This window comes from Hibiscus syriacus, unplaced genomic scaffold, assembly GCF_006381635.1.
Source record: "Hibiscus syriacus cultivar Baekdansim isolate YM2019G1 unplaced genomic scaffold, ASM638163v2 tig00110482_pilon, whole genome shotgun sequence".
Classification (NCBI taxonomy): Eukaryota; Viridiplantae; Streptophyta; class Magnoliopsida; order Malvales; family Malvaceae; genus Hibiscus; species Hibiscus syriacus.
Window position 1 is genome coordinate 3,912,330 of NW_024062758.1, and position 19,640 is coordinate 3,931,969.

The 19,640-nt window shown below is 37.4% G+C and overlaps 4 protein-coding genes across 4 annotated transcripts; all 4 read left to right on the forward strand.

Moving 5' to 3' along the window:
• The first annotated feature begins 836 nt into the window (after window positions 1-836).
• On the forward strand, window positions 837-4,108 carry LOC120128714 (exopolyphosphatase-like). The gene is made up of 6 exons (XM_039146343.1): window positions 837-1,951; window positions 2,205-2,378; window positions 2,631-2,672; window positions 2,768-2,848; window positions 2,933-3,052; window positions 3,410-4,108. Exons 1-6 carry the CDS (start codon window positions 875-877, stop codon window positions 3,689-3,691), a joined length of 1,776 nt encoding a protein of 591 aa, XP_039002274.1. The 5' UTR covers window positions 837-874; the 3' UTR covers window positions 3,692-4,108.
• LOC120128686 lies at window positions 3,734-6,242 on the forward strand (the record flags this gene model as incomplete). The annotated part of the gene is made up of 3 exons (XM_039146316.1): window positions 3,734-3,845; window positions 4,052-4,077; window positions 5,634-6,242. Coding segments are annotated over exons 1-3 (747 nt in total), but the record flags the coding sequence as incomplete, so codon positions are not given.
• Window positions 6,243-7,106: 864 nt separating this feature from the next.
• LOC120128687 lies at window positions 7,107-7,772 on the forward strand (the record flags this gene model as incomplete). Its single annotated transcript, XM_039146317.1, has 2 exons — window positions 7,107-7,289; window positions 7,560-7,772. Coding segments are annotated over 2 exons (396 nt in total), but the record flags the coding sequence as incomplete, so codon positions are not given.
• A 7,235-nt stretch (window positions 7,773-15,007) lies between these two features.
• On the forward strand, window positions 15,008-18,594 carry LOC120128800. Its single transcript, XM_039146431.1, has 5 exons — window positions 15,008-15,073; window positions 15,167-15,277; window positions 15,357-17,167; window positions 17,623-17,773; window positions 17,925-18,594. Exons 1-5 carry the CDS (start codon window positions 15,058-15,060, stop codon window positions 18,542-18,544), a joined length of 2,709 nt encoding a protein of 902 aa, XP_039002362.1. The 5' UTR covers window positions 15,008-15,057; the 3' UTR covers window positions 18,545-18,594.
• The last annotated feature ends 1,046 nt before the right edge of the window (window positions 18,595-19,640 follow it).

Genomic DNA, 19,640 nt, shown 5'->3' on the forward strand with positions numbered 1-19,640 from the left:
GAGACTAATATCGATCTCTTACCATATGAGACACTCTTCATTCTTGAGACACATAAATTTATGCACATTTGTAAATAGAATTGTTCATACTTAATTTTTTTTAAAAAGAAAATAACATTCTCTTCATCACAAGTGCCGTTCCTTAAGTTCCTTAACCCCACGAAGTTCATTATTATTCTTATAATAATTATATTAATATTTTTACAAAATCATATATGAATAATTTTGCTTTAAATAGTCAATTTAATCAAATTTGTTATAAAATTTAAATAATTATAATTAGGTGTGAATATACTAAATAATAATGTCATATGAAATCACTGGCGGAGTCAGTATATATTAATGGGTGTCAATTGACATCCCAAATGTTTTAAAACTTTCATTTTTACCTATATAAATTATATAATATATAATATAAAAGGAAAAAAATGATACCCTTTTAAAAATGTTTTGATATTCTTTAAAAAAGAAATTGACATCATATTTTAAAAAATATTTAACAATAGAAATTTTAAAATTTAATTTTTTCACTTAAAGAAAATTCTTCATATAATTTATAAATTTAACACCTTAAATTCTTTTTCTAGTTCCGCCCCTGCACGAATATAAGTACATGTATTTTATTTGTTTTATTATTATATTTATTTATTACTATAATTGTAGCAATGATCATGAGAGAATTTATTTTTGGTACAAAATAATTTTGGGTTTACTCTGTTAAAAGTAATGTTGATCCATTTAGATTAATGAGTTAGATCCATGTTGATTTGTTATTTTGGGATGTTTTGAGCCACTCCTCGGGCCTCAGATCACATTCCTTCCTTCTTCAAAAACTTGGGAATGTTTAAACAGAAAGTAAATAATCCCATCTCGCATGGCAAACAATCTCTTTGCAGCCATTGACATGGGCACCAATGCCTTCAAGCTCCTAATGGTTCAAGCTCATCTCCCTGGTAAATTCATCCCTCTTTTAACCGTCAAAGAACCCGTTGTTTTAGGCCACGATTCGCCTTCTTCCACAATCTCCACCCATTCCCAAAACCTCTCCATCAAATCCCTTCTGAATTTCAATAAGCTTATTCAAACTCATAATATCCCGCCTCTCCACACTCGCTGCATAGCCACATCGGCCGTCCGCGAGGCCCGGAACAAGGTCGAGTTCATTGACTCAGTCGCTGAAACCACCGGGTTCAAAGTTGAAGTTTTATCAGCCGAAGAAGAAGCCCGGTTTTCTTACCTGGGAACCCTTCAATTCTTGCCGGTTTTTGATAATATGGTCTTGAACGTCGATATCGGAGGTGGGTCAACTGAGATTGCCATTGGGTTACGTGGAAAGGTTGAATTTTGCTCGTCTTTGAAGCTTGGCCACGTCACTTTGACTCAACAGAATTTCGGGGATGAAGAGGCTAAAAGAGCTCCGAATATGAGGGACTATATTAGGAATGTCGTTAAGGAATCTGGGTTAATCGAGAAAGTTAAAAATTTTGGCTTTGAAATAGCTTTGGGGTCATCAGGGACAATAAGAGCCATTGAGAAAGCAGTTTCCAAAGGGCATGCATTGGATTTTGCTGAAAACGAAGCTTTGTTTAGTGAATGTAAAGGGGATTGGAGCTTTAGCAGAGATGAATTAAAGAGTGTTGTCGAGAGCCTCTGTAAAGGAGGAGAGGGACAAAAAGTAAAGAGAGATGGATTTTTCAAGAGGAGATCAGAGTCCATTGTTGCTGGTGGGATTTTGTTGGATGAGTTATTTGATTTACTTGGGATTCAAGAAATGTTGGTTTCTGGTTATGGATTGAGAGAAGGTGTGATTGCTGATTGTTTAGCTAAGGTCTTCTGTGATGGTTATGATTTGAACGCGAATGCTCGGTTTCGGTCGGTTTTGCAACTTGCTGCAAGGTTTAATGGCAAGAAGAAGACCACTTCTGCTGCCGAAATTGCTAGCATTGCAACGGTAATTTTGGCATATCTTGAGACTTTTAAAACTTTCCTATATTGTTTAGTTCAATTGTTTGGTTCTTTTGGGAATGTAGCAACTTTATGGAATAAGAATAACTATTATTTTAGTTTTTGATGATTAAAATTTGGTTTCAAGATTAAGAACCAAAACTTGATGAATGAGGGACTGATTATTTTGCATTTAGTAGCTCTTACATAAATGAAAAGAAATCATCTTGTGTTCATTATTCCCAACTTAATATTTCCAGGAGATTTTTGAAGGCTTAAGTAAATGCAAGGATCTTGATAACAATGGAGTTAACCTTTCTATTCATTTAGATGACAAAGATCTGGAATATCTTGAAGCTGCATGTTTACTGCACAATATAGGTCTCTCCACTGGTAAAAAGGGTTACCATAAGAAGTCATATCACATTATCATGGTGAGTTTGCTTTTCTATTTGCATTATTTGCCATAATTTATGCATGATCCGTGTCTATCGAATTGTATAAGAAAAAAGGGAAAATTTTCTGAGCTTTTTAGAACCAAGAAAAGCTGATGTTGCTCGCCAGAGTTGAGGAAAAAAGAAAGTAACTTAATGGCATTGAGAGTAAAGTCTTTGAATTTCTCGCTATGCATAAATGATAGTTTATTCTTTTTATCTCCATCTCTATTGACATGATCTATCGTATAGAACGGAAATCATCTTCATGGATATAGTGCTGAGGAGGTCAAGGTACACTATCTGCCTATCAACTGGTTTGTTTTTGTAATAAGGAATAGATGTCTAAACATGTTCTCAATACTGATCACCTTCTAGTGAGATTGCAGTTAATAGCTCTTCTTACGAGACACCATAGGAAGAAATTACCCAAGTTTGAGGACGATTCTTTTAATGAGTTCGGAGAAGAGGTATCTTATTCTATATGCTTGGTGATTTGTTGTTCATTTGATTTTAAGAGATTGGCATGATTGATTGTTTGTGCTTTATTTCAGGCAAATCAGAAACTCAAAGTTCTTTGCTCTATTATACGTTTATCTGTTGTGTTACATCACAATGGATGCATAAACTACAGAGAAATGGATTTTTCACATTCTTGTGAAGGTTTCAAGCTGGTAATGTCTAGTAACATGATGTGGAAATTATACTTTGTCCTGTTTTACTTTCTGCAGTTAATGTAGCATTTTTCTTTTGTTTGTTGTCATCCCAAATCGGTACTAAAGCACCATATAAACATAATAAGTCGAGTAAGGGAGCCTGATTTTTATGTGTTTTAAGCCTTTCTGCTGGCACTCGTTTCTTTTGTTTCCCGATCTCGCTTTATTTGTGTTATGTTAATGCCAAATAATGGTGTCGAGCCAATTTAGCTTGGTATGCTTCTTTCTTAAATATGTTTGAAATATTGGATATTAACTGTAATAACTTTTCTTTGGAAAACATCCTCCTGTTAAATTGTTGTGGTTTTTTTACAGGTTATTGGGGAAGCAAGGGTTCAAAATCAGCTGCCTGGCGTTGAGCAATGTACAGTCGATAACCTTGCGGCAGAACTAAGGCAAGAATTGGAATACTTTAAGAAGGCAAGTCGTATAAAACTTCTGCGTATTTCATTATTAAGTTCACGAACTGAAATATCCGATATTCTCTTTTGTCCCTACATTGGTTTCTCATCTTCCTTGTTCAGGTGTTCAAGCAAGAATTGTTCGTTAAACTTGAAACACCAGCTTCCTGTTCAAACTAATCATGCTACCTCTTAGTTCTTCATCAAAATTGGGTGAGAAAAGTGGTTCAAGTCGACTATGTCGGGAAATGAAGAGTATGCATGCTGTATTCTTCTCATTGTCTTGCGACAAAATTCCCTTTTAATCTCGGTTCTAGTAGCTAGTAGCTTTATCCTGGATGTTCCGAGAGGTAATCTGAGTAGCTGACGACCACCTACTGGTAAAAAACATCCTGTGGTGGTTCCCCGGCCAATGGTGTGGCTGGTGCTTAAGAATACATGGAGCCTGGTGAATGCAAATAGCTCAGCAGTTGATGCACAATTTTCGTCTGCGATTTCGAAGAAAACCTCAGGGTGATATCTAACAGCAGGTGTACCTTGGTCTCTGTTCTAACAGTTGCAACTGCAGATGTTGACTTCATTGTATCTTTAGACATTTATTTTTATGTGTATACGGTTATTGTTCAAATATATATTTATAAGTTTTCGAGTTCGATATATGCTATACGAAAAACCATTTCAAACATTTAAATATACTAGTTTCAGGTATGAATTCGTATATGAAAAATTTACCAAAATCTAAATATATTTAAATTTTACAATATATTCTTATAGATTTTTAGAAACAATAAACTTAGAATACTAAAAAATGTAAAAATATATAACAATTTTATTCGATTGATGGTAGTTGGAGACTACTAACTGCAGAGGAACATAAAATAAAATTTGTGCTTAATTATAATTGGAGTACAATATGTTTCTGTAAACAGAATCTTTGAAGGATGCAAAAATGGGAAAATCCAGTGGACCATCTTGGCCTTTCTTATCTTCAGAACGTACAGCTTTATTTTGTTTTTGGAAGGAATATACCTTTTCAAAATCTAAATGATTTGTTTAGGGGGGAACGAAACGAAATGGTTAAACAGAGTAGTTATATACTATATATATAGTTTTCTCAGAGAGAGACAAAATCCAAGAGAAAATAGTTGCTGGGTTTCTCTTTATCCTTTCTCATTCTCCTCCTCTTCTCTATTTGATTATACTTTCAGTTTCTTTTAACTGTAGGGACTGTTTGGCTCGCGGGAAAGGGAAGAAAGTATTTCTTGATCTTATTTATGCTATTGTTTCTTTTTCCTAATTTGCTTCAGTTTTCATGAGTTCGTTAGTCTAGTTCTGAATCATTTGAGATTTTTCACGCTTTTTCTCTTCGAATGACTTTGAACTCTTTTGTTCAAGCTTTTAACGAACTTCTTAAATCAACTATCATTTGCTTTGCATTTTTATGTATGATCAAGCCAATGTTTTCCCAATGTAGAATATCCAGCTTTATACCTTTTTTGGATGCTGAGAAAATGGAGGTAAAATTAAAAGGAAATAAAGTTTAGAATGAATAGCCTTGGCATTTAGCGCTTGCTTCAGTTGCTGTTGTTTGTTTTCCTGGATTTTCAACTGTATTTGTGCTGTTTTGTTTTTGTATTTCCTTTCACACAAGGAGGATGATTTTTAGGATTAATAGTTCATCAAGGTGTGTGGTTATTGTTGCTTCTATGAATTGGACTTTGAAAAAGTTCAAATTACAGAATGACACCAAAGTCAAACATAACACATGATGATTATATGAAGTATTCACGCAAATGTTTCGTTTATATATATATATGTATATATATTACTTCAGCATTGTTGGGTACGCCTTTTTGAAATGGGATTTGAGGAAAAAGCTATAAAGCTGCAAGTTAAAGAGGAGAAAGCTTACGAAACAAAAACAATTTGTCTGCAGATCTAACCTATGTTGCTCCAGTAGTGTTCTTATACCTTCTTAAAGAATGTTATGTTCATAGTAAAGTTTTACTTCTTTTCGTTGCTAATATTAACACTCACTAGGAGAAGTTTTCCCTGCCTTTTTCTTGTTTGTTCTGATTCTCAGGGATGATTTGACAGGAAACTTGAAGGCAACTAAAAAGTTCTGAGCTCTTCAACAGCAAGTTTGCCAAGTTCTAAGTAGTTCTCCCCAACCAGGACCGGCAGCTTTTGTTGCTCGTTGTCTCTATATCCTGCCTATATTTGGATCATATTGTGAAGGCTTCAGTCATTTGATCATATCTTCTTTTCATCGGTTTCTAAAGACAGAAGCCACCACTGGGGACTTTTTGGAAGCAAAATGTATAGCCGTGCAGTTATTTCTCGATATTGTTGAGGGTTCTATTGACCATGACGATAGGATTGCTGTGAAGATACTTGAAGTGTTTGATGTCCGGTTGACAGATATTGAGAAAGTTGTTTCCCAATTAAAGGCCAAGAATGACCATAGGTTTGACAGTGTAAAGACATTTGTTGAGCAGTATATATTTGGATTGATAGAATCAGTGTCATATATGACAGCAGTGAATATGTTGGAACATTTCTCTATCCGCCAATCCGGGCAATCTTTTCTTCTCAAAATGATAGAAAACAAACAATTCGCAGCAGCTGAGAAGTGGGCAACATTTATGGGGAAGCCAATGCTATACATACTCGTCCAGGAGTATGTTGAGAGGAACAAGCTAAAATTTGCTTATTTGATTGTAAAGAAGAACGATCTCCAGCAAGAATACAAAAAAAAAGGTACCTGAAGATATCTTAATCTCCATACAGGCAATTTGCTCTGCCCATCTCTGATCCCAGAAAAGGCTTGGAGTAGAGGTGTTAAAAACGGTAAATATGATACTACTATTTTGCCATATTGTAGCACACTAAAAGAATTATCAGAAAAAGCATGCTGGGATGTTGCAGAGGCGAAGACAAATGGCGATAGACAATTAATTATCTGGTAAGTATATTTTTATACGGACCTTATCATTTTCAAAAGGCTATTTAATATGAATTGAAGCTATGGGGTTTTTGCCAACTCATTTGTTTTTCCCAAATTTCTCATAGGTTTGTATGTTTATTTATCTTGTTGATTTTGAATACATCCTATGTATGTTAAAAAATTACTTTCTGGATGTTAGGTTTATCTGGCCATGGAAGCTGGTTACTTGGAGAAGGTTGATGAACTGTGTAATCGTTACTCCCTTGAGGGTCTTCCAAAAGTGCAAGGTATCATCACTGATGGGGCTTGTTTTTTTTAAAGGAACAGGATATATAGACTATAGAGGATGGATGTTACTGAAACTTATTGTGAACTGCATTTGTTTGGATCGAATGTGAATCTACAATCAAGACCGTATAATAGAAGCATATATAATTCTGATATTTGTATTCCTTCTTACTCTGTTCAGGGTGCTAATACTTTACATTGTTTACCATTTGTATTGCTTAGCATTCGATGCTGTTAAAATCCACTATTCCAACCCTAGCGCTTGTTGTTTATTCTGGTTTGTGCAGTATTTGTAGATATAAATAGAACTTTTAGACTTCTTTGTGATTAGCCAAAAGGCAGACTCTCATGCTACTGGTTATGCTTTTGTTCATAACTTGGAGCAAGTTTTCTGCGTCTGCGTTTTTTAAATCTCAATGAATTGGTAGTATATGGCATAATCTGGGTGGATGAACTTAATGGGCTTGGGGAGGCAACATGTCATATAGAGGGATCCAAAGTCGTGGGACTTGACTGTGAATGGAAACCCAATTATGTAAAAGGTAGTAAGCCAAACAAGGTAAGCATGTACCATCTTCTTACATTTCCTGTAGTTTTTTATTACTCTTGATTGATATAGCCTAGGCCCTCAGAACATTTTTTCTTGGAAAAAAATGTTGAAATGAATGTTAATCCTCTTTTTTATAACTTGGTTCATTATGGAATTAGCAGCAAGCTTGCATTGCCAAACCATAAGTCACTGAACTTGTTTGCATTTTTGGTTTATCCATTGTGATTTATGACTGATCAAAGTGTCCTTAAACAATAAATATGTGTTTCTGTGTATCAGGTTTCTATCCTGCAAATAGCTTCTGATAAGAAGGTTTTCATCTTTGACATGATAAAATCATACGAGGATGTGCCTGATGTTCTGGACAACTGCCTAACTCGCATCTTGCAGTCTCCAATAATTCTAAAACTTGGAATGAGAATCTGTCCTTTTCGGAAGAAGGGGATCTTCTTCCCATATAGATCCTACTTTTCTAGTTATTTTTTTTCCTGATACATTGAAACCATCCTTGATATACACAGAAGGTTTGCTGTCTGTCTTAAAAAAACTAAAGCATCTCTTGCTTGTTGTAACGATGCTGAGTTAGCTTTTAAACATGCTTCTCATTGTAGGTTATAGTTTTCAATGTGATATAAAACAACTATCTCAATGATATGGATATTTGAAGTGTTTCAAGAGCTATAATATGCTATTGGACATTCAGAAATTGTACAAAGATCCCCGAGGTGACCTATCTGGCCTTGCAGAGGTAAGCTAAACATGAAGTTCTAGTTTATGCATTCCATCCTTCCAAATTCCATTTCAGATACGATTCTGTTTCCTATCTTTTATTTTCTGCAAATAAATGGTGCACAATTCCTCCTACTCAGAAAATATTGGGAGATGGCTTAAATAAAACGAGACGGAATAGCAACTGGGAACAAAGACCATTGACCCAGAATCAGGTTTCCACCCATGTTGTTCCTTGAATTTTCCTATTTGCAGCTGTAATAAAGCAAGACAGAATAGCAACTGTGTTTACACTTAATGAAATTTTCTTAAGCTTGAGTACTGTTGACGAAAACGGGTAAAGAAAACAAAAGAACACGAGAATTTTACGAGGATCGGCAATGTGCTTACGTCCTCGGTGCCTAGGCGGCGCTAGAAGTTTTTATTCAATGATATTTTAGGTCTAGGTTACATCTCTATTTATAATAGAAAACCCTGGTACATAATTACAAAATTAACCCTGTACCGTACCGCGGGGGCTGCGCCCCTGCACCCCCAACCCACATAATTCGTAACCCCACAACGAGACTTTCTTTGTAAGGACAGTTGATGTTCGCTTCACTCACTCCGCTCCATCTCCTGTCCTCTTTACTGGTATATTTATGAGTCATACCTAACAAATCTCTACCTTGGCGAATATCCTGCCTCTTGAAAATTCAATGTGAGTTGGGTTACCTTGATTCTTTAACAACTCGAAACATTCAACAAGTCCAAGCAATGCTTGAACTTGTCTGTCGTAACTAGCTTAGTGAACATATCAGCGACATTTTCATCAGTATGTACCTTCTGAAACAAAACCTCTCCAGATGCAACCAACTCTCTGATCTTGTGGAACCTTACATCAATATGTTTAGTTCTAGCACGATACACCTGATTCTTAGCCAAGTGAATAGCACTTTGATTATCACAAAGCAACTGAACTCCACCTTGTTGAACACCCAACTCCTTCACTAAACCAGTAAGCCATAAAGCTTCTTTTGCAGCTTCAGCCGCTGCCATGTACTCAGCTTCAGTTGTAGATAGAGCCACAATAGATTGAACAGTAGACTTCCAACAAATAGGCCCTCCACCAAGAGTAAAGACATACCCTGTCGTAGATTTTCTATTATCCAAGTCACCTGCATAGTCTGAATCCACATATCCTACAGCCAAAGGATTATCCCGCTGACTCCCAAAAACAATTCCATGTCCCACAGTACCCTTTAAGTACCGAAAGATCCACTTGACTGCTTCCCAATGTTGCTTACCAGGTTTAGACATGTACTTACAAACTTGACTAACAGCATGAGCTAAATCAGGACGAGTACATACCATCGCATACATCAAGCAGCCAACAGCATTAGAATACGGAATCTTTGCCATATCTTCAGCTTCCTTATCTGTCTTGGGACACTGTTCTGATGAGAGCTTAAAGTGATTCGCCAATGGAGTGCTAACTGGTTTTGCGCTGCTCATCGCAAACCTTTCTAGCATTTTCTCAACATAACCCCGTTGAGATAGCCGCAGTTTCCTTGAGTCTCTGTCCCTGCAAATTTCCATTCCAAGAATTTTCTTTGCAGCACCTAAATCTTTCATATCAAATTCCTGACTCAATAAAGTTTTCAAACCGATAACATCATCCATGTTCTTCGCAGCAATCAACATATCATCAACATACAGTAATAGAAAAATAAAAGAACCATCATCAAGGCTCTTAACATAGACACAACAATCATACTCACATCGGTTGTAGCCAATCTTGATCATATAGGAGTCAAACCGTTTATACCACTGTCTCGGAGACTGTTTCAACCCGTACAAAGATTTCTTCAATCTGCAAACTAAATGCTCGTTTCCAGGTTGAGTGAAACCTTCAGGTTGCCGCATGTAGATCTGCTCCTCTAAATCACCATGCAAAAAAGCAGTTTTAACATCCATCTGCTCTAAATACAAATCCCAACTAGCCACCAATGCAAGTACTGCTCGGATTGAAGTGTGCCTGACCACAGGAGAAAAGATTTCATCATAATCAACTCATTTCTGCTGTGAAAAACCCTTCGCTACCAAACGAGCCTTGAACTTCTCCCCCTCTTTTTCTGTTACTACTGGTTTCTTCTTATACACCCATTTGCAACCAATCGGCTTCTTACCCTCAGGAAGGGGAACTAACTCCCATGTGCGATTGTGATTCAAAGACTCCATCTCCTCAACCATGGCTGCCATCCACTTGTCGTTTTCCTGACTAGTAACGGCATCATGAAAAGTAACCAGATCATCACTGCTAACAATAAGTGCAAAAGATACCAAGTCTTCAAAACCCAATCTGTTCGGAGGCTTTATATTCGTTCGTCTCACCCTGTCTCTGGCGAGACTATAATCCTGCAAATCATCCGTAGTGGAACCACCAGAAGTCGGTTGAGAAGTTTCTGGTTTCTCAACTGTAAACTGCTCGAAATCCACCACTGTCGTGTCTTGCTTCTGCTGCAACATGGATTGTTCATCAAAAACGACATCTCTACTAATCACAACTTTCTTCGCAACTGGATCCCAGAACTTGAATCCTTTGACACCTTTCTTGTAACCCAGAAAAATGCACTCCTTCGATTTTGCATCAAGTTTGGATCTCTCATCAGCAGGTACATGCACATAAGCAGGACAACCAAAAATCCGTAAGTTATCAAAACTAACATCATGACCAGTCCATACCTCTTCTGCAACTTTCCCAGCCAGCGATGCCCTTGGCGATCTGTTGATAAGGTAACACGCCATGTTAACAGCCTCAGCCCAGAAGTGTTTGGGAAGCCCCGCATTCAACCGCAAACATCTGGCTCTTTCATTCAACGACCTGTTCATTCATTCCGCAACACCATTCTGTTGTGGTGTCTTGCGCACTGTAAAATGCCTCTGAATCCCATGCTCCTTACAGAATTGTAGGAACTGTGAATCTGTGTACTCCGTACCATTGTCAGACCGCAAACACTTGATTTTTCGTCCTGTTTGGTTTTCTACCTCAGCTTTCCACATCTTGAACTTCTCAAAAACTTCAGATTTCTGTTTCAAATAATACACCCAAACTTTCCGTGAAAAATCATCAATAAAAGTAACATAGTACCTAGATCCACCCAAAGACGATGTCGTGGAAGGCCCCCATACATCAGAATGCACATAATCAAGAATCCCTTGAGTTGTGTGCTTCGCAGTCTTGAAACGGACTTTAGTCTGTTTACCAAGAACACAATACTTGCAAAAGTCGAGCTTACAGCTTTTGACACCATGCAACAAGTTTCTCTTGTGTAATTCTGCCATACCACGTTCACTAAGATGAGCAAGGCGCATATGCCACAATTTTGTCGTATCATCACAGGACTCAACAGAGTGAACTCCACCTGCAACGGTACTCCTTAACAATCTGTAGATATTCCCTGCAGTCATCTTGCCTTTCATCACAGTCAATGCTCATTTAACAATCCGAATGGTTTCCCTATCCTCGTCAGCCTTAGGGATAAAACCATTCTTGTGCAAAGTGCCCAAGGAAATCAAATTCTTCTTCAAGTCTGGGATATGTCGAACATCACTCAACGTCCGAACGGAGCCATCGTGCATCTTAATTCTGACATCACCAATACCAACAATATTGCAACATCGATCATCACCCAAATAAACCGAACCAGAATTAACCGGCCTGTATGTCGAAAACCATTCCCTATTTGGCGTGATGTGATAAGAACATCCAGAATCAAGAATCCAAGCATCCGTCAATTGTGTCGTTGAAATAGAAAGCATATCACCCTCACTGCAATCAGAATTATCATCCTCGACCACGTTCACAGACTTGGATGAGCCATCACGCTTCTCATCAGTCTGCTTTTTCAACTTCGGACAGTCTCGCTTCATATGTCCCGCCTCCTTGCACTTGTAACAGTGAATCGTCTTCTTATCCCTGGATTTGGATCTGGAATTCCGCTTCCCGGACCCTGCCTTCTCTGGCTTCCGTCCACGATCTCGATTACCCTTGACATATAAGCTATCGGCTTGAGAGCTTTCCCCTGCATTCTGCTTCCGCTGGTTGTGAGCCAACAAGGCTGCAGTAATCTCCTCAACATTGATAGTCTCTTTCCCATATGTAAGAGTAGTCACCATGTGTTCGTAAGAGGGAGACAACGAACACAACAGAATCATCGCTCTGTCTTCATCCTCAATTTTCACATCAAGCCGAGCCAGATCAGAAACGATTTGATTGAAGACATTCACGTGTTGCGCCAAATCGTGATCGTCCTGCATCTTCAGCCCATACAGCCGCTGCTTCAGATACAGTTTTGTCGTTAAGGATTTGGACATAAACTGACTTTCCAACTTCCTCCAAATTTCGTCTGGAGACGATAGATGCATGACGTGATACATGACCTCGTCCGCCAAGCATAATCGTATGGTTCCTGCCGCTCGCTGTTGCAATTCTTCCCAATCTTCCTCATCCATCGACGCAGGCTTTATAGATCGCAAAGCCTTCAAGATCCCTTGCTGCGCCAATAGATCCTTCACCCTCGTTTGCCATAATCCGAAGTTACCCTGACCATCGAATTTCGCGACTTCGAATTTTGCTCCTGACATCTGATACCAATTGTTGACGAAAACGGGTAAAGAAAACAAAAGAACACGAGAATTTTACGAGGTTCGGCAATGTGCTTACGTCCTCGGTGCCTAGGCGGCGCTAGAAGTTTTTATTCAATGATATTTTAGGTCTAGGTTACATCTCTATTTATAATAGAAAACCCTGGTACATAATTACAAAATTAACCATGTACTGTACCGCGGGGCTGCGCCCCCGCACCCCCAACCCACATAATTCGTAACCCCACAACGAGACTTTCTTTGTAAGGACAGTTGATGTTCGCTTCGCTCACTCCGCTCCATCTCCTGTCCTCTTTACTGGTATATTTATGAGCCATACCTAACAAGTACGCTGCTCTTGATGCTGCTGTTTTTATCGAATTATTCTACTGTGTTCGGAATCATTCTCATACTGATAATTCATTGGACAGGAACGAAAAAATCGAGTGGAAATCTCACATTGTAAGTACATGGTAATGCTCCTATATTTAACGTGCCGGCTAATACCATCTGGGTCTTATTGTTGGAGTATTTTGCAGGTTTCTCACATGGATAATCCAAAGAAGACCAGGAAGGAATCTAGAGTTCGAAAGGAACCAGAAATCGAGGACAATCCGTGAGAGTTTTAGCTTCCATGCCAACCACAATACAACAAGGCCATAAATTGCATATAAGCTTGTAAATATGGTTCAAACTCAGGACTAAAACATGGATGTTTGTGTACATCGCAACTAGGCTTTAGACTGTACCAGGATTTCTTATTGCATATCTTGTCGAATATTCCGCCATTAAAACTACCGTAAAAACCGTTGAACAAAAAAAAAAAGCACTTATAACTGCCGCTGAACTTTCTTATAACTACTTCAGTAGTTTTTCTTTAGTGAAAATTAGGTTTGCACACTTCCAACCATAAATGTTGAAAGGTTAGTTAAATTTTTTATTACTATTGTTTTTGAAAATTTGTTAGACGAGTTGATTGAATATTTACTTTTATTTCAAAATGACATTGTTTCAAATTTAAATTTTTAATGATCAGAAAATTTTTGTAGATGACATAATACAATCAAATAACTTGTAACGGTGAAATTCGAGATGAGACATTTTTAGAGAGATAATTAAGAATAAATATTAAAATTCTATACAAATTTTTGTTAATTGCATAGTGTAGTACATAAAATTTGATTTTATATAATTATAGGTATAAAACTTGATTTTAGTTCCATTATATATATATTAAAAAATAAGTATAGCACAAACCAAACGACTTCACTGGTAAAGGAATTGTTGTCACTCTTTGAGGTTTCGAGTTCGAACATAAAAAAAATTAGGAGTGTGAGTGTTTAATGTCAAATGATTGAGAGTTATATATGAACATATAATATCTTGTATTTATTTCGGATTAATATATATATATTAAAGACATAATTACAATCATGTTTATCAGTAAATATAACTATTACATATCAAAGTCATTACAAATAAATTAAATCACTACAGAGCATATAATTATTTTGTGTTCTAATTACACATGATGGGATTTAATCGAAATAAGTATAGAGAAATCTTATATATATACATATATATATATATATATATAATAGAATTGATATTTGATTAACTGATATTATATGGAGTAATTAGTTTAAATAAATATAGATTATTTAAAATCATGATCTATTTATATGCAATTTATAAATGTGGTCGTGTGCCACGTCTTCCCAGCAGCGAGGAAGACTGGAAGATCCGAAGGTCATGGTAAAAGTGCTTCATGTGGCATGGCATTGGTGAAAGAGTTAAAAGAAGAAAATTACAAGACAATTGATTTGTTTCACAAGGGAAGACCTTGGGTTCTTAAATTTCCAATGGCAGAGTTAGGTTTGTGTATTGTAATGTCACTGCTTCTCCAATATTTACTGCTCAAACTCAGACCAGGCATTTTTCTTACTCTTTTAAGCTCTCTTGTTTTTTTTACTGTTTCTTTTATAATGTGATCTTATCTGGTTCCAACCGAATCCGTCTCTTAGCATCTCTGCTATTGTCACCAAAATATTTTTCTCCTGAGATGGATCTTTCTTCTCTGTCCTTTTCTTACATAGAAACCAAGCCCATTTTTTTATTACAATTATCCTAGTTGCAATAAAAGGAAAAAACAAATCCTTACCATACATGGAAGAAACGAAAATGGTGCTTGGATCATGAATTTTGGCAGCTTTTGAAGAATTCAAGGTGAGTTTTTGTTTTTCCTCTTGCAATGAAGTTCACGGTTTGCTTATTAACATCTTTGTTTTCCCTTTGGGAGGATTTTTTTCATCTTCATTAGTTGGTTTTCCCCCCATACATGTTGGATTTATGGAGATCTGATCCCCCTGTTCATGTACTCCAGAGTTGATACATTGTTTATCTTTGTTGGCTGAATGAGCAAATGAAAGTAAAATCAGGTGTGAGTTTGAAGATTAGAGTTTCCATAGATTATGTTTTGTTATAGTTGACTTATGGTGTAATAATTATTGTTTATGTATTTTGGTTTATAGATGCAACAATGGAGGTCGAAAAGAAGCAATCAAAGGGGGGATTTTTTCATTTGTTTGATTGGAATGGTAAATCTCGAAAGAAATTGTTCTTGAACACTGCTGAAATCTCAGGTATTTGTTACTTTTTGTATGTTACAAGTCGCTTTCTTCGTCGTCTCCGATAAATTCGTAATTCATGTGCAATTTGCAGGAGAATCAAAGAAAGGAAAACCTGTGGAAAATCAACTGAAGTCACCGCCTTTTATGGTGGGGGATGACTACAATGGCGCTTCAAGTAATACATGCAGTGCTGTTTTTAGTTCGGCTTCCTCGGTGACTAGTGATGAAGGATGTGGATCTAGAGCACCTGGAGTTGTTGCTAGGCTTATGGGTTTGGAATCATTGCCCACGCCGAATATATCCGAGCTATCTTCTACGACATATTCAGGGTCTTGCTCTCTTAGAGTGTCTCATTATGAAAGGAGTATTCCTAATTTGTGGAATGAATATCCACCTATGGACTACACCGTCTCTAACAAGCTTGATAGGTCGTCTTCCGATCCCATTGAACCAAGGTTTCATACGGTGAAGAACCGACCGATTGAGAGATTTCAGACTGAAATATTGCCACCGAAATCAGCAAGACCGATTCCAATAACTCACCATAAGCTCTTGTCTCCTGTCAAGAGTCCGGGGTTCATCCCAACCAAAAATGCAGCTTATATAATGGAGGCAGCTGCAAAGATTATAGATGTTAGTCCTCAGACAACTTCCAAAACTAAAGGGTCTTCATTTGGTTCTTCTTCAGTCGCTTTGAAAATCCGGGATTTGAAAGAGAAAATCGAAGCCGCACATAAGGTATCCAGGCCTCAAAGATTTGAAGAGCCTAGTTCGAGTGCGGCAAAGTCTTTGAAAGAAGGAAAGAGTCATAATAAATCAGATTATGCATCAACATTAAGGACATCTAGGGATTCAGAGAAAGGTAGTTGTAACAGTTCAAGGAATAAGGGGAAATCAGTCCCACTTGCACAACGAGCAAGGGCTAATGGTCGGAGGAAAGAGGAGTCGTTTTCAGGTAGTAATGGGAGTTCTGCAAATCCGGAGCAAGGGAATGATGCTAAAGGAAAACAATTTTCTAGGAGCCGGGCCGATATGCGAAAAAATGTGGAGGATGGAACTTCTGCTAATAGGACTAACAATGTCCTGAGGCAGAATAATCAGAAGCAGAACTGCATATCTGGTAGAGACTACTCAACATCAAACGCTTCAACCCGGGACCGGCAAGGTAGAAAGGTTAGGTCCTTAAATGGCACAGTGGGGTTGAATAGGACTATAAACAAGGTGACTGTGACCTCCGAATCTCAGTCCAGGAACACGGGTTCTTCAAAGGAGCTTCCCATGTCTAGAAGAAAGAATTTGCCCAGAAAGAAACAGACCGCAAATGATGATCTTCTGTCTGAAAAAACAGTTTCTGAAAATTCATCAATAAATGGTGTTGAAAGGTCCATAAAATGTAATGTTACAACTGATGGGAAATCGAATCAGGATGCAGAGAAAATGAAGACAAGCATGGATGTAGTTTCGTTTACATTTACATCTCCCATTAAAAGATGTATGCCTGATATACCTTCCACAATTGAAGTTGTGGAACCGAGCTGCAGCGTTGATAGTGATCCTTCCGATGACAATGTTACACCATTCTCGAAAAGCTCAGGATTTTCTTCTCTTGGACTAAATAAAATTGGTGGGGAAGCTCTGAGTGTTATTTTAGCAAAACAGCTACATGAATTGACATATAGAGTCGAGTCATCCAGTTGCAATATCATTTTTGAGGAGACTTCGTGTAGTCCCACATCCAGTCAGCAAAATTCAGTGCTCCCGTCTAGTACAGTGACCACTACATCAACAGGACATCACAAAAGACTTCCGGTGGATCTAGTGAAAGACATATCACTTAGTTTCGATGATTTCGATTGCTCTTCAATTGACAATCCGGAGCTTGATTGGAGAAGGAAGTGGCAGGTTTAGTTTACTCGCTCACTGCTACCATTTACTTGTACAATGACATTTGTTGCCTATTTCTTGGTGTTTGTAATGAAGTCTCACACTGCAAAAGGCTTTTCCAAATTATAGAATTTAGTCCTTGGATTTTAGATGGCGTTTTTCCTTAACCAAAAAACATCAGAATTTTACTGAACTCTACCTAGAGACAGAAACTTCAGTTTTTACGAGCTAAAATCCAAGCCAACGTAGCCATGATCATAAGGAGAAGTTGATAGCTAATGGAGAACTTTTCCTTTTTCCATTTTCTAATGGCCTACACCTGCATCCTTTTATTCTATCCGGAAGAATAGAGATTCATCTTCTTAGAGTGATATGGATGGTTGATAGGATGTCTCTAAATTCAAAATTTTCCTTGATTGTCTTTTACATTTCATAATTCGACACATGACTTTAGCTTTATCGGACAATACCAGCTTTCAGAAGAAATTGAAGATCGAAATGCTAGCAGCAGCAGCAGCGAGACTGGCATAGAATTAGGTCTTCCATGGCCTAGCCCGCTTTCAACTCTTGAACTTGCTACCAAGAATGAGTGTTTCGCCGATGGTAGTAGAGATTACACCCGTGGTAAGCTGTACGCTTCTTATTTTCTTGAGACAATGTCTACAGTATATTTAACTATGTCTGAAAGGCAAAGAAAAGATTATTTGCATAGATGATTAATATGTAAACTCAGTAATCAGGTTGTTGCGATGACTAATGCAATCTCCATTTCCAGGCATTATGTGTTTCACTCCCGATGATGAAGTTTTAAGCTCATCACCAATCAAGTCTTCCCACACCGCTGGAGAAATCGACGAAAAGCTTCTAACTACGAAATCCGATTCAACAGATTTTAAAGAGTCAACCAATTCCGAACTCGATTATGTTAAAATGGTGCTAAAAGACTCCGACCTAAAGTTCATAGAATATGCACTGGGTCAGACTGATAATAACATGATCCTGAATGCCTTCGATCGGCTCCAGCATTGGAACGGAACAGAAAGACACGGAGAAGACTGCGAAAAGCTCGAACTAAAGCTTTTACTCGATTGTGTGAGCGAATCCCTGAAGCTAAGGTACGACCAAGTTTTTATCGGAAGCTGCAAAGGATATGCTAAGTGGGGAACATTGATCCAAAACAAAGAATGTCTAGCAGAAGAGTTGTACAAAGATATATTGGGTTGGAGAAACATGGCGGACATATTGGTGGTGGATGACCTTGTAGGCAAGAACATGAACGCAAAGCATGAGAGATGGCTTGATTTTGACATGGAAGCATTTGAAGAAGCTTTAGAGGTTGAGAATACCGTATTAACTTGTCTTGTTGATGAATTAGTTTTTGATTTATTGCTTTAAAGGCTCTCTCATAACCATTTTCCCTTGTAATTCACTGTCCAGCCAAGCATATATATATATATATATATATATATATATATACACACACACATATACATATACATGTATATATATTTGGCAATGGAAGGTGGGATGTGGAAAAACATGTTCTTGAGGACAAAGGGTTCTCAATTTATTCCATAATTAGAGAAAAACTGAGACGTTGATAAATTAGTATGATCTGCCTTTCAAGCCAGAATCTGAAAATTATATTAACAACCAACCTAATGATATCTCGATTCTCGAAGAAGGCGGCCGCCGAATGAAATATGCAGTGCATAGATGAAACCTGATCCTTTTTAAGAGATATGAACAGTAATAATACAAGTAAACTAACCATTAAAATTACTTCGGTCTGTAGCAGAGGCAGAATGCCAAATATATATAGAAAATTAATATCATGGATGATGGATCCCTACTCTTCTCTCAAGGCTTGCTTTTTCTTTAAAAAATTAGTTTTTTTTTTAATGTTACAAGCTAAAGACATTCAGCAGCCATTCATCCTTACAAACAGGGTGATAGATCATATATATAAAAAATTGACATTTGCAGGTATTTTGGGATTTATGTTCTAGTGGGACATGAATGGAACATTGAATTTGGAAATGAAAATGTCATCTTTCTAGTAAAGAAAGTGACAGTGGCAAGTCAATACAAATTCACAGTAGTCTTTCATTAAAAGTCACTGAACTTTATAATTTGATTAATCATTGAAAAAAGGTTGATTTTTTAGTATGAGAAAATGGAAAGTTGTGTGAACGCGACCATTATAAAGCACCCCACAACATAATGATTAACCAATCCAAAATACATACACTTTGGTCGCACAAAAAAGAAAGAAAAATGGGGTTCCAAAAACTCCACGAGCCTCAAGTGTTGCTTGAAGACAGTGACAGTGACAGTGACAGCACCAGCTCCACACCCTATGTTAGTGCTCATTCAAGCCCTGGACCCGGACCAGGATCAACCAATGGTGGGTTTTTTTTCAGTGCACCAGCTAGCCCTATGCACTTCCCCATGACTACCTCAGTGGTTCCAATGGTATCACTAACAACTC